This window comes from Dryobates pubescens, chromosome 16, assembly GCF_014839835.1.
Source record: "Dryobates pubescens isolate bDryPub1 chromosome 16, bDryPub1.pri, whole genome shotgun sequence".
NCBI classification, from domain to species: domain Eukaryota; kingdom Metazoa; phylum Chordata; class Aves; order Piciformes; family Picidae; genus Dryobates; species Dryobates pubescens.
This window is the reverse complement of record NC_071627.1, coordinates 19,574,321-19,587,306: the sequence shown is the minus strand read 5'-3', so window position 1 is coordinate 19,587,306 and position 12,986 is coordinate 19,574,321. Positions and strand designations below refer to the sequence as shown.

Here is a 12,986-nt window from a genome sequence, read left to right as displayed (position 1 = left end):
CCTTTTCATTATAAACTTCTTTGTGTGCTTACCTAGAAGCAAAATAATATTAATGTCACAATGACAAAAAGAAATCTATAATTCTAATGAATTCATCAAATGAGTTCAGAAGCAAAGACAGCAAGTTGCACAATTTCTCTGGGCTGAACAGGAAAGAAAGGTTCTCATTCTGACATGTTGTGTCAATGTCTGGCAGGAGCAATTCCAGGAAAATACAACAAGGGCCAACAAGATGAACCAGACCTGCAGCATGTGAGTGAACAGGCTCTTTGCACAGGCTTCCTCCTGCTTCATCCCCACCAACTCATGCTCCCTGGTCTCCTCATGGTGGTACAGTCCTGGAGTAAGGGCAGCAACCCCCATAAAATGAACCAAGGGGCCATGGCAGATTTACAGAAGGTTAACCAGAGGCACAGAAGGACATCTGCACTAGGCCAGCATTAGAAACATTAATCAATTATGTGCTTAGGGATACTTACGTTTCCAAAACAGCAATGAGAGCATCAGTATGAAAAGAATGGATGCTGCTGTGAGGCCGGCAATGAGAATGGCATGGCTGGGAAACTGGAAGGCAGAAAACAAAAACTGAAAGGGCTTTAGAAACATGTTCACTTCAGACCTGCTCACACAGGAGTGCATTGCCCTTCTGGCTAAGAGCTCTGAAATATCCATCCTGGGCTGGATTTTGCAATGCTTTTCTGAGCTTCCCAGTTCAAAGTATGAAGAAAACGAGCCAAGCTGATCATGATAAACAACAGTCATTACCTGTTAAGTACTTAATAAAACTTCTTCTGATGTATTTGAGCCTAGATCCATCCCACTTACCATGAATTCATTAATAATGTCTAAATGTAGTCACCCTCATCCTTCTCCTAATTACAGAAAAGGAAGTGTAATAACCCTCCTAAGTTGCCTTTTGCCTTGTCACACCCCAAGGATGCTATTGCTGCCTCTCTTTCAGGAGAGTCATGGGGATGAGGTTTTTCTGAAGTGTTCAGCCCAGTTGGTCACTGGCTTTGGTTTTATCCACTGGAAAGGTGAATAGATGGTTCCTGAGCTACTTCTAAAGAGTTCAAGCTACTGTTCTTTTAGTATGAATAGGCTGGATGTTAGGAAGAAGTTCTTCATAGACAGAGTGACTGGCCATTGGAATGGGCTGCCCAGGGAGGTGGTGGAGTCACCATCACTGAAGGTGTTTAGGAAGAGACTGGATGGGGTGCTTGGTGCCATGGTTTAGTTGATTAGATGGTGTTGGATGATAGGTTGGACTCGATGATCTCAAAGGTCTCTTCCAACCTGGTTCATTCTATTCAAATACATCAAAATTCACTAGCATGTCCTGCTATCCTTATGGCTTTGAGTTAAACACTCTTGAAACTTAGATAAGTTTTACCTTATCTCCATTGTCATCATGTTTCTCAGCCTTCTCATCTGAACTTACTGAAATCTCTGAAAATAAGAGAGAATGAAATTATTACTGGCACACTCACCTGAAGGATTGAGGGACACTGTGGTTGTCACTGCTCTAGTCAAGCAGTAGCAAATTCCCAGGCAATGAGGAGGGCAAAATGTGGCCCTGAATAGCAGAAATACAACTCCTTGTAGCCAAAAGGGATCAATCTGTTTCCACCACAATAGTGGAAACTAATGCTACATCAGGCAGCCATTGGGAAATGCCAGTCTTCATCAAGGAAAGAGGATTCCCAGGAATGGCACATGAAGCAAGGCAGTAAAAATCTGTCTGCTGTGAAGGAGTTTTCAATTCTCTAATCATAACTGAATGCTGCAGAGAGCAGAGATAGTAAACAAGGTACAAATCTAAGTGAGGTACAAATCTAAGTGGGGGAACATTACAATAAGGATGAAGTTGATCCATTTAGTGCATTATTTCACAGAGCAAGAGGGGTCTGAGTTAAGAACTTGGCTTGTGGCTTTTACTAGACAGTGCTCAATTGTGCTGCAGCATTTTCACACCTTATGACAGTTTGGCTCACAGAAGCAGCGTAACACAAGTCCTTGCATGAGTGGGAGTGTGACTCACACAGCCATGGTACAGTTTTTGCCGTTATTGCCTTTGTGGTCACAGCCACAATTTAACTTGCCCCCAGATTCCCAGAGGTAAGACCTTTTGCAAAACTTGTTATTTACACTGGCACAACCTAGGCATTCTCTGGAACCCTCTCAGAAAGATGATGACTGAGACAGGGTGAGAAACCCTCACAAATGCTCAAGAGACCAGTTTAGTCTCTTCTGTGAGCTTTCTCCAAGGGCATAAAGGGACAGTTGCTTTAACTCTCTTTCTGCTGTAAGCCTCCAGGTCTAGGGAAACAAAAAAGGGGTGGAGCTAAAATCTAAATATTGTGTTTTCAAGAACAAAGACATCTTTGGCACTAGCTGAAACTAAAAGGACTCTCTTAACATCCAGATATGTCATCCTTGAGTTTTAGCTTTCCTATTTTTAAGTCCTTGTTTGAGGGCATGTGATGGGTAGACTATTAATAACTTGAGCCATTCTACTTTTATACTTGAATGAGAGACATAAAGTGCAAACTTCAGGTAAGTTTGTTCATTTCTCAGCTATGCTGTGATTTTGTATACCAATGCCTTTTCTCTTGATGGAATGACTGACAGGTGTGGTAATTGCCTGCTGCTTTGCATCATAACCAGGGACTCATGTTGAGCACTGGAGACCTGAGCTTGCAGCCTCATCTAGCTGCATATATTCAGTGAGGCTCAAAGCAAACAGCACTCCAGGAGGATTTAAAATTTAAAGCTCAATGAACTCACAGTGATGACAAATCACATATCTGAGAATTCATCTTAGATGGTGACAAAGACCAGTTCTTAACTTCTCTCAGACCTCAGACACTTGACAGTAGTGAGTGACTCAAAATCTGCTTTCCTTGTATGCTTAAAACCATCTTTTTCTCAGCTGCTCTCACATCCTGATTTCAAACCATTTCTGTGTGGACTCCAAATACCTCTTACTTCCAGGTGCAATGAAGAGCTATCGGTACTTATTTGGTGCTCTCTGAAGAATAGCCAATACTTTAGTTTATGACAGCTTCATTTCTCTGAACATGTAGCTTCTGACCTTGCAACATTATCCTACTCACCTGTAATTGGCAGATCTTCCACCATGAGAGAAGTGTGAGCACTTTCAGTTTCCTCTGCAGGGATTATTTCAGCAGTCACTGAAAGAGGGTAAAAAGGAATGCTTATACAGATCACTGATTAGGAGGGTTTTCACGTGGCATTCAAAATTGCTTGCATGATTCTGCATCTGCAACTAAGGGGTGAAAAATCTGCACCTCAGTTTTGACATCTGCAGCTCAGCCTACCTAGATAACTTTACTAGTATAGACAGCTTTACTAGTTAGATGTTTGTTCAGCTGTAGATGAAATGAGTTGTTACCAAGTTTAACTAGGACATGTTGCTACAGCTGGGAGACAAGAGAGGACACAGAAAAGTTGTCCTCAGAGGTTCAGATCGGAAAGAACTTCACGTGATACAAGACCCCAAAATGTACAAAAATCAGCCTTGTGTGCAGCCTGTGAAGAAGAAGTCACTCACGTGGCTAAAGTAGAAATACAGGAATGGTTTGGATGATCATAGGTCACTAACAAATAATAACAGCAGCCTTTGTGTGTGGTGACAATGTAAGGACTCAAGTTTAAGCATGGTTTCAATTCTCACTGACTTGATTGCTCAAGCAGAATGAGTTCTAAACTAACATCTACAGCAGACCATTTCGATTGCCCTTCCAAAATCAATAGGAAAAAATTAGTACATAGTTAAGGTGAATCTCTCTTACTCCATCCCAGGTGCAGGACTTTCTGTTATACCTCAGGAAGTTTCTGGCACATTATTTCACCAGCCTGTGAAAACTCCTCTGAATACAAGCCTGACCCTCTGCTATCTTCATAGAATCATAGAATCAACAAGGTTGGAAAAGACCTCAAGGATCATCAGGTCCAACCTGTCACCCAACACCTCATGACTACTAGACCATGGCACCTAGTGCCACATCCAATCCCCTCTTGAACACCTCCAGGGATGGTGACTCCACCACTTCCCTGGGCAGCACATTCCAATGGCTAACAACTCTCTCTGTGAAGAACTTCTCCTCACTTCCACCACCATCTTGGCCATGCACCCCACTTTGGCATCATCCACAATATTGTGTTTCCTTTAATCTACTGAGGAGTACTTATAGGCATCTCAGAGGAAAATTCCCAGAAGTATCTGGAGAGTGTCTATGATGCCAGAGTCAGGCTAACACAGACCATACCTGCTGAACAGAAAAAAAAGAACGGATTAGTGCTGCTTATCTTTCATACCTCCAGGCAGAGGGACAGACTCTGTTGGGAAGAGCATGTCATAATCTTCAGTCCTCATGTCATGTGCTTGGAAAAGAGTTGAAAACTCTGGGGAAGTACTAATTGCCACTGTAGTTTCTTGAAAAGCATCATTTTCTGTCACAGCAAATGTTGGGGGAGCAGTGGTCTCCAGCGTAATAAGTGGAGACTCAGTGGAGTCAGTTTTTGCTTCTGGGATGGTGGTTGTCAGGAGGACAGCAATCTCTGCTGTTGTTTGGTGATCAGAGGTTGTTTGGGGAGCAACAGTTGTGGTTTTAAAATGTCTGGTGGTTGTCCTTCTCGTGGTGGTTGTCCTTCTCGTGGTGGTTGTCCTTCTCGTGGTGGTTGTCATCACTGGAGGGGCTGCATGGAGAAAGCATAGCCAAGAGAAAAGCTAGATTAGAGCATTCACAACCCAGCCTGAGGAAAGGCAGCCAAGAAATGAATGGATGAATATTATCTAGCTGCTAAAATACTAAGAATTGAGATGGCAGAGTCACTATTTAAAAAGGTTGTTTTACCAGCAGAAAACATGCCCCAGCCAGAGCACATTTGGGGCTTTTCTTTTTTGGTGGTTTGTTTGTTTGTTGTTTTGGTCTCAAACTCTCAAACACCACCTCCTTGACCCTCTTAGAGAAATGGAAGGACCAGAACTTTGTGTGGTAGAATGGAAAAACTTACAAACTTCATGAGTTTTTTCTTTTCAATGTCCTCATGAAAATAAAATAAATAAAATAGCTCTTTTTTTCTTTTTTTCAGTCACAAGCTTCTTGCCAATCTTTTCAACCAGTGCATTTCCACAACCCCTGTTGCCTTTCAACTCAAGAGACAGACATAGGATTGCAGAATTTTTCCTTCACTTTCCTGATCCACAATTTATAACTGGAACAGTGTGGTGGGTTGAAGTTTCCCCCCCTCCCCCAATGTTAACTTTGCCAGACCAACTCAGTTAGAAGCAAATGAAGCTGTATTTACAAGCAGCACCTACACTCTACAATGGAATGCAATGAATCACAGAATCACCAAGGTTGGAAGAGACCTCAAAGATCATCAGGTCCAACCTGTCACCACAGACCTCATGACTAAACCATGGCACCAAGAATACAGGATTTGTAATATTATACAGATATTCACAATTAATGAACAGCATAAGGACCCCCCTGGCCAAGGACCAGAGGAAGCTACTAGCTTCTTCCCCCCAGTCTTCCCCTTTCCCCCCTGTACAAAAGGGACAAAAGAGCAGAGGAGTTAGACTTAGCCAAGGCCAAGCCAAAAGCATGCAGATTATCTCTTCTAAGTGAAGCAAAACCAGACAAGATCAGAAGAGAGGAGAAAAGAGGAAGAATTGTTATGGTACAGCTCCTCTTATTCTAGATATTTATCTAATGAATTTGTTTAGAATAATCTTTTGTTTTCCTTCTTACACCCAATAGTGATTTATTTATATTTTTCTACTTTTCTGCTCAAAATCTGTAACTAAATTTTAAAGGCATAGCCTAAACCCACCACAAACAGGCTGCCCAGGGAGGTGGTAGAAGCTCCATTCCTGGAGGTTTTTAAGGCCAGGCTGGATGTGGCTCTGAGCAACCTGATCTAGTGTGAGGGGTCCCTGCCCATGGTAAAGGGGTTGGAACTAGATGATCCTTGAGGTCCCTTCCAACCCTAACAATTCTGTGATTCTATGATACAAGAGTGCTGTGTACACCAGCACCAACTGTGCTCCTGAACACTCTGTGTGTGGGGGGTGGGAATGCCATCTTTTTGCCTCTGCTTTGCAAAGCACAGACTTTGCAAGACCTTTTCCTTAGCCTGCAACTCAGCAAAATAAAAGGAAGGGGAATTTTGTGGTTCTGTAAAAACTCCTTCAAGATAAAATTTCTCAACATGTGGGCTTTCTTATGACATGTACTAAACCAAAGTCTTTTTGGTGTTGAGGTGAACCCCAAAGGAAAGACTGAGTCTTATTGCAAGGGTGCTTTAAATGATAAATTTCTCATTTCATTCCATCATTTTGTTAAGTGTCAAATATAGTTACACAATGAGAAATTAAATATTTCATTTAAAAGTAAAACAACAACAACAAAAAGGTAAAATTTACTATTTTCTCACCAAAATTGTGAGTCAAATTGGCAACTGGTTGCAGATCTCTCATGAAAACTATGTCATTAAGGGAAAACTTTTTGGCCAAAATGAACAAACCAACCAAGCAAAACTCCACTTTTAAACTCCTATTAGGCCACACCTTGAGTACTGTGTTCAGTTCTGGGCCCCTCAGTTTAAGAAGGACATTGAGTCTCTTGCACATGTCCAGAGAAGGGCAACGAGGCTTGGGAGAGACTTCGAGCACAAGCCCTATGAGGAGAGGCTGGGGGAGCTGGGATTGTTTAGCCTGGAGAAGAGGAGGCTCCAGGGAGACTTTATTGCTGTCTACAACTACCTGAAGGGTAGCCAGGAGGGGGTTGGTCTCCAGCACCAGAACCAGCACCAGAATGAGAGGACACAGTCTCAAGTTGTGCCAGGGGAAGTTTAGGCTGGAGGTGAGGAGAAAGTTCTTCACAGAGAGAGTTGTTAGCCATTGGAATGTGCTGCCCAGGGAGGTGGTGAAGTCACCATCCCTGGAGGTGTTCAAGAGGGGATTGGATGTGGCACTTGGTGCCATGGTCTAGTAGTCATGAGGTCTTGGGTGACAGGTTGGACTCAATGATCTTTGAGGTCTTTTCCAACCTTGTTGATTCTATAAGTTTCTCCCTGCTGGCTCTATCACAAAGGTCCTCAAACTCACCTGTGACCACCTCCAGCTGTATGTTCTGTTTGATGTCATTGAACCAGCCTGGGATCTCCACACGACAGCAGTAAGTGCCTGCATCTTCTGCCTTCACTCTCCGGATCGTCAGAGACACGTCTCCGTGGGCAATATAGCCCCGGAGATTGTATTCCTGAGACTGTCTGAACGTCACCCTGTTCCCAGTGGTGTGCAAAATTTTGTTGTTGCACTTGGAATTTGGGCATGGGCCTCTGCCCCAGCACATGTCAGAGATATCCTTATGTTGTGCCACCCGGTAGAAGCAAGGCAACCGAGCGCTTTGCCCGATCACTGCTCTAACAACAACTTCAGATGCGGCATGGGCTGTAAGGAAGAAGAAGGAAAGATGAATGCTGGCAGTCTCCAATGCATGACTCTACCTAAACAACACAATGAGGCAGGAAAAGAAACACTCCTGCCTACAGGCAACCAACAGTTACTAATACCCCAAGCCTTCTCCCGAAGCAGCTAATGGCTTAGGGTACTATAGGCAATAGCCAGGAGCTTGCAGACAGTGGCTTGGTGCTGGAGGGGCTCCATGCTCTGGCCCCAGTCACCATCACCTACGTGGTGAGGGAAGCTGAGGTCTTTTGATGGCAGCCTGAGTGAAGACTAGACCTGTGAGAATGGAATCTGGGAACTCTACTCCTGTTCCATCTCCCTTCTAAGAGACTGTTTGAAAGTTGTTCAGAAACCTGGTGTGAAATGCATCTGGTTTTCTCAGTCCACAATCACCTCCTTCAAAAAGAAAATGCTGTCATGGTTGCCTTTCTCTGACAGTGTAAATAGCAGGTTCCAAAACACCTATTCATGTGTGAAATTAGGGCCTAATTAAGCTGGCAGAGCAGTAGGATCTAACTATGGGAACCTGTTCTCAGAAAGTGCACTGCTTTTTCTCTGAGCAAGCCCTGCCAGCTATTCCACTTATCTTGCAGAGCACTGTGCAAGATTTAACTGCTCACATTATGCTGATGTTAAAAAGACCATATGCACTTTTCCTTGTGCACTGACTCTTAATGACGAGCTTTAACTGGTCTTTACAGCCAACACACATCTTGGCCTCCAGTTTGAATCTTTGCTACACATTGTTCCTCCTTGAACTGCCTATTCAGTTCCCAGATTGTCCTAAAAGGGATTTCTTCTTCATGAAAGGCACTATAGCAAAAAATAGCTTGCTATGAACAAACAAATACTTTCTGGCTTACAGTCACCTAGTCTGTGTTGATCCTCCTACCCTGTTGCCTTTTCCCCCCCCATGTTATCATTTACACATGCTGGAGCAGGAACTAAAGGACCTGGGGAGCATCCAAATCTGGTCCTCTGCTTCAGCAGGATGATCATCCCACAGATCTGATGTCTCATGACCAGCTTGCTTACTCCAAAGAGGACTTAGAGCAGTTGCTGCTATTATCACCAGCTTCAGCCCTGGTTTGCCAAACATTTCTCTGTTGCCAGCTGTTTGAACGCCTTTTCTTTTTGGCGCCACTCCCAGAGAGCAAACAGATGCTTCCAACTGCGTCCATGTCTCTTTTGTTCTGTCTTTAATGGGCTATTCCCCAGGTGAGGTTTTAGTCTGTGGCAGGCTGTCTCGTGACTTGTTATTGGGATGACATTTCAGCTTCATTATTGCTTATCCCATTTGCAAGAGAAGCCAACCGGTTCAGGTTTCCACAGCTCCAAATGCTAGAGGAGCAGAGGCAGATAAAACAACATGCAATGTGGTGTGAAGGACAGAAGCTCTCCCTTTTTTTGCCAAAAAAAATGAGCTCCTGAATCCAGGATAAGGCTTTGCAAGATGGCTGCTTTAGTCCTTGTAAAGGGTAAGTTCATTTGCCTTGTTACAGCAAAAGAAGCAAACAGCCTCTTTCTGTGACAACAGAACAGCACAGGTCCTCCAGCTGAGCTTGATACCATCCCAAGGGGATATGGGGTTAGTCACTAAGCAGGTCAATGCACAGTTTCCAGTCACCCCAGCAAGGCTGTGTACAAAACCAAGACCATATTGAACTGCTCCTGTAGTTAAGGTCACTACTGCTTGAGGAAAAATGGGCTTAGTTTCTATGCTCATTTCATCCCAATCCCACAGATCAGAAAAGTATCTTCATTAAGTCAGCCTTTAACCAACTAAAATTTGCTGCCTCTTCTCCTTGAAAGAAGCATAGCTCTGAATCTATTAAATCAATAAATAGATGAAATAAATAAATAAATGCCCAGAGGAAGAAGCAAGACAGAAGGCTCCAGAGTGTCTCCAGTGCAGTTTCCCATCCGTATTGGTGCTAGAAAGTCACAGGTTTTGCAGTTTCAAATCCTCTTTTAATAATCTATGTGAAGCTCTTATTGCTAACATCTGCCTGCACTGCAGGTTGGTAGCCTCTTCCACAGACATTTTCTAAAAGAAGTAGTGAAAAAAAAAAAAGAAAAGTAATAATAATTAGGAGGTTGCTGAGACATCCTAGAGTCTGTGGCAATGACCCTTCTCAGCATCCATATTTGATCCGAGGCACCCTGAGTATCAGCTATGCCTGGGCAGTCCCAGTGAAGTCAGTGGGGCTTGGAGCCCTACATTTTTAATCCAAGTGAGAGAGAAATGGACTGCAGATATCAAATATATCTTCCAAAATAGAAAAGAGTATTCTTAATTGCTCAGATCACACAGGTACACACATATTTTATACAGTCTCTCTTGAACCAACCCTCAGCAGCAGCAGTATTAAGCAGCAACAGCAATAGCTGCTGTTGTGGTGGTCTTCTGTCCTGCAGCCTTGCCACTGGATGGACAGACATAGAATCATAGAATTGTTAGGGTTGGAAGGGACCTCAAGGATCATCTAGTTCCAACCCCCCTGCCATGGGCAGGGACCCCTTACACTAGATCAGGTTGCTCAGGGTCACATCCAGCCTGGCCTTAAAAACCTCCAGGGATGAGGCTTCCACCACCTCCCTGGGCAACCTGTGCCAGTGTCTCACCACCCTCATGGTGAAAAACTTCCTAGCATCCAATCTGAATCTACCCATTCCTATTTTTTTTTCCATTCCCACTGGTCCTATCATTACCTGATACCCTAAAAACTCCCTCACCAGCTTTCTTGTCTCTCCTCCAGCCAAGAAAGCTGCTTGAAAAATAATGGTTATTTCCTTGATCTATTTCTGGAATATTTTTTTCTTCTTTATAGAAGACACCTGACATCTTTTCCCTATCAACCCTAATTTTTATTCTTTCTTCTTGAAGCTTCTGTACGGATGAAAGTGCAGAGAAAATGACTAAGAAACAGAAAAAAAAGCATTTAACTGCCCATTCTCTGCTGGTTTCCTGAGTCTCAAACTACCCATTCTCAGCATGTAGCTGAGTTAAAGAGAAGGTAACAAGAATCCATTCTCTCCCTTTGGTAGCTCTGCATATAAGAACTTTTTTGAAATAAGAGCAAATGGAGGCAAGTGCCTCGAATTTATTTTGAGGCTGAAGATATGGCAAGGAAAGAGCCCTCCTGTTTCTTCTGCTGAGAGTGGCAAAAGACAAAAAAAAAAATACTTTGGAATTCTTTGGGCTACAGCAAAAGGGCTGGCAAAGCTCAACTTGTGCAGCAGACACCATGGGGGTTGTGTTACTTAGCTTTATCAGGGCAGGGATCACCTCTTGCCGCTCGGGGCATCTCACTGCTGAGCAGACTTTTCCATTGCTTTTCAAATCTATTTAAGGACACTGCAGTCACTGTAGCAGTTATTGTAGTATTTCATCCTGGCACAGATGAGCCATTCATATTTAGGCACCTGAGACAGAATTTCCTGAAATGCCCAAGCGATTTAAAAGCACAACTCCCACTAGGAGTTTATGTCCCACAGAAAGTGGGTGAACCCACATTCCTGAGCCACTGCAGGCAATTTGGAAACTGTATTATTGATGCTTAAAAGCTCATTCAGAAATGTATCTGACACCAACCACTCTTGCAAGACCCAGTCTGCCAAGTTAATCGTCTTTGACCTCTCTCTCTTTCAGGATTCAGATTTTTACATGGATGAACTGAACATGTGGGAGTAAAAGGAGAAGAATCTCCAGCCCTGCTTTCCCATGCTCAGTTCATAGCAGCAGACAGCCCTCAGAGTTCCAGAATACCCTTTCTTTGTCATGTATTCATTACACTGCATTCAGCACTGTAGTGTGGTGGGGAGACAGATGAAGAGGAAAAGCCAGTAGTACACTTTTAAGAGTAAGAAAGAAATGAGATAATCTGGGGGGACAAGGAAATTAATCAAGCCTGTACACAGAAGAAACCACAAACATCCTTTAAAAAAACAAAAAAAGAAATGACAGATGAAATAAAATAACAATTTCTCAATCAGTATTAACTCAGTAAGGTAAAAAATCTTTTAAAGTTCTGACTACAATTCCAACCTTTTTTTACCATTTTGTTTTCACAAAAGAAGGGTCACTGCTGCTAATTTTACAGAATTCTTGTCTCCTGAGCAAGAACACAAAGAGCAGGTGAAGACTCACCTATAAAGATCTGCATCATAATCCAGTGAAACAGCAGAAAATGGGACATTTTAGCTGCTGGAGACTCCAGGGCAGTGACTGGAAGGAGAGAAATCTGTACTTTGCAGAGGTGCTGAGTGAGCTCCACTGGAGTCTCATTTCTCCATTTCCAGATTTTATGTACCACAACTGCTTCCTTCCTATGCTTCCGGATAGAGGCCAGTCAAGAGGTGATTCTCCAGCTGGATTTGGCAATGGTGCAGCTTCACTCTGAGTACTGTGTGCAGTTCTGGGACCCACAATTTAAGAAGGATGTTAAGGTCCTTGAATGTATCCAAAGGATGCCAGCAAATCACTGGAAGTGTTCAGGAGGAGACTTGATAGGGTGCTTGGTTGCATGGTTTAGTTGGTTGGGTGGTGTTAGATGATAGGTTGGACACAATGATCTTGAAGGTCTCTTCCAACCTGGTCTAGTCCTATTCTATTCTATTCTATTCTATTCTATTCTATTCTATTCTATTCTATTCTATTCTATTCTATCCTATCCTATCCTATCCTACTCAAAGCTGTTGAAAGGGCTGGAAAGAATGTCCAATAAGGAGCAGCTAAGAACTCTGGGTTTGGCTAGTTTGGAGGACAATTGGCTGAAGGGTGACTTTGTTGCTCCTAATGGCTTTCAGAGGCTGGAATGTGGAGAGGGAGATGCTGATCTCTGTGATATCTTAGAACATGATGTGTGGGAATGGTTCAAAGCGGTGCCAGGGGAGGCTAACACTGAAACAAGCTTCCTAGAGAGGTGGTCAATGCCCCAAGCCTGTCAGTGTTGAAGAGGCATTTGGACAATGTCCTCACTAGCATGCACTAAGTTTTGTTCAGCACAGTGGTCGGGCAATGGGAGTAGATGATTAACTGAACTATTGTATTCTATGCCATTCTATTCCATTCACCTTCCTCTTCCAAGACACTCAGCGTGGTGCTAGCTCCAGAGATTTCAATATACTATTCTTTTTTTGCCTTTGCATGGAACAAAAGGCACATTACCATTCTGTGGTGCCGAGCAGCAAGACCAAGCTCTGTGCTTTTACACTCCAAAAGACTTGGTTTAGTCTCCACCTCTGATTTTATCTGAACTTGCACTTTTAAATCTCTTGATTTCCTCTGATTCTGCCTTCTGCTTTAAGACTTCCCTCTCTATTTCACCAGCTTCTTATTTTCTATTTGCAAAACCAGCCTTGGAAACGCTCTCACAAACGTTCTCTTGCCAGAAAAATGTCCTTCCACATGATTTGCAACACAATCTCCAAGAAATACTTTTTAAACCTTCTGACATTTTTTTTTTTTATGCTTTCAAAC

General features: G+C 43.1%; 1 protein-coding gene across 1 annotated transcript; it reads right to left on the bottom strand.

Moving 5' to 3' along the window:
* Positions 1 to 465: 465 nt before the first annotated feature.
* On the bottom strand, positions 466 to 11,792 carry LOC128897909 (T-cell immunoglobulin and mucin domain-containing protein 4-like). The gene is given in 7 exon segments (XM_054168274.1): positions 466 to 738; positions 1,394 to 1,449; positions 3,117 to 3,194; positions 4,342 to 4,722; positions 7,142 to 7,486; positions 11,655 to 11,759; positions 11,762 to 11,792. Coding segments are annotated over 7 exon segments (1,269 nt in total).
* Between the last annotated feature and the right edge of the window lie 1,194 nt (positions 11,793 to 12,986).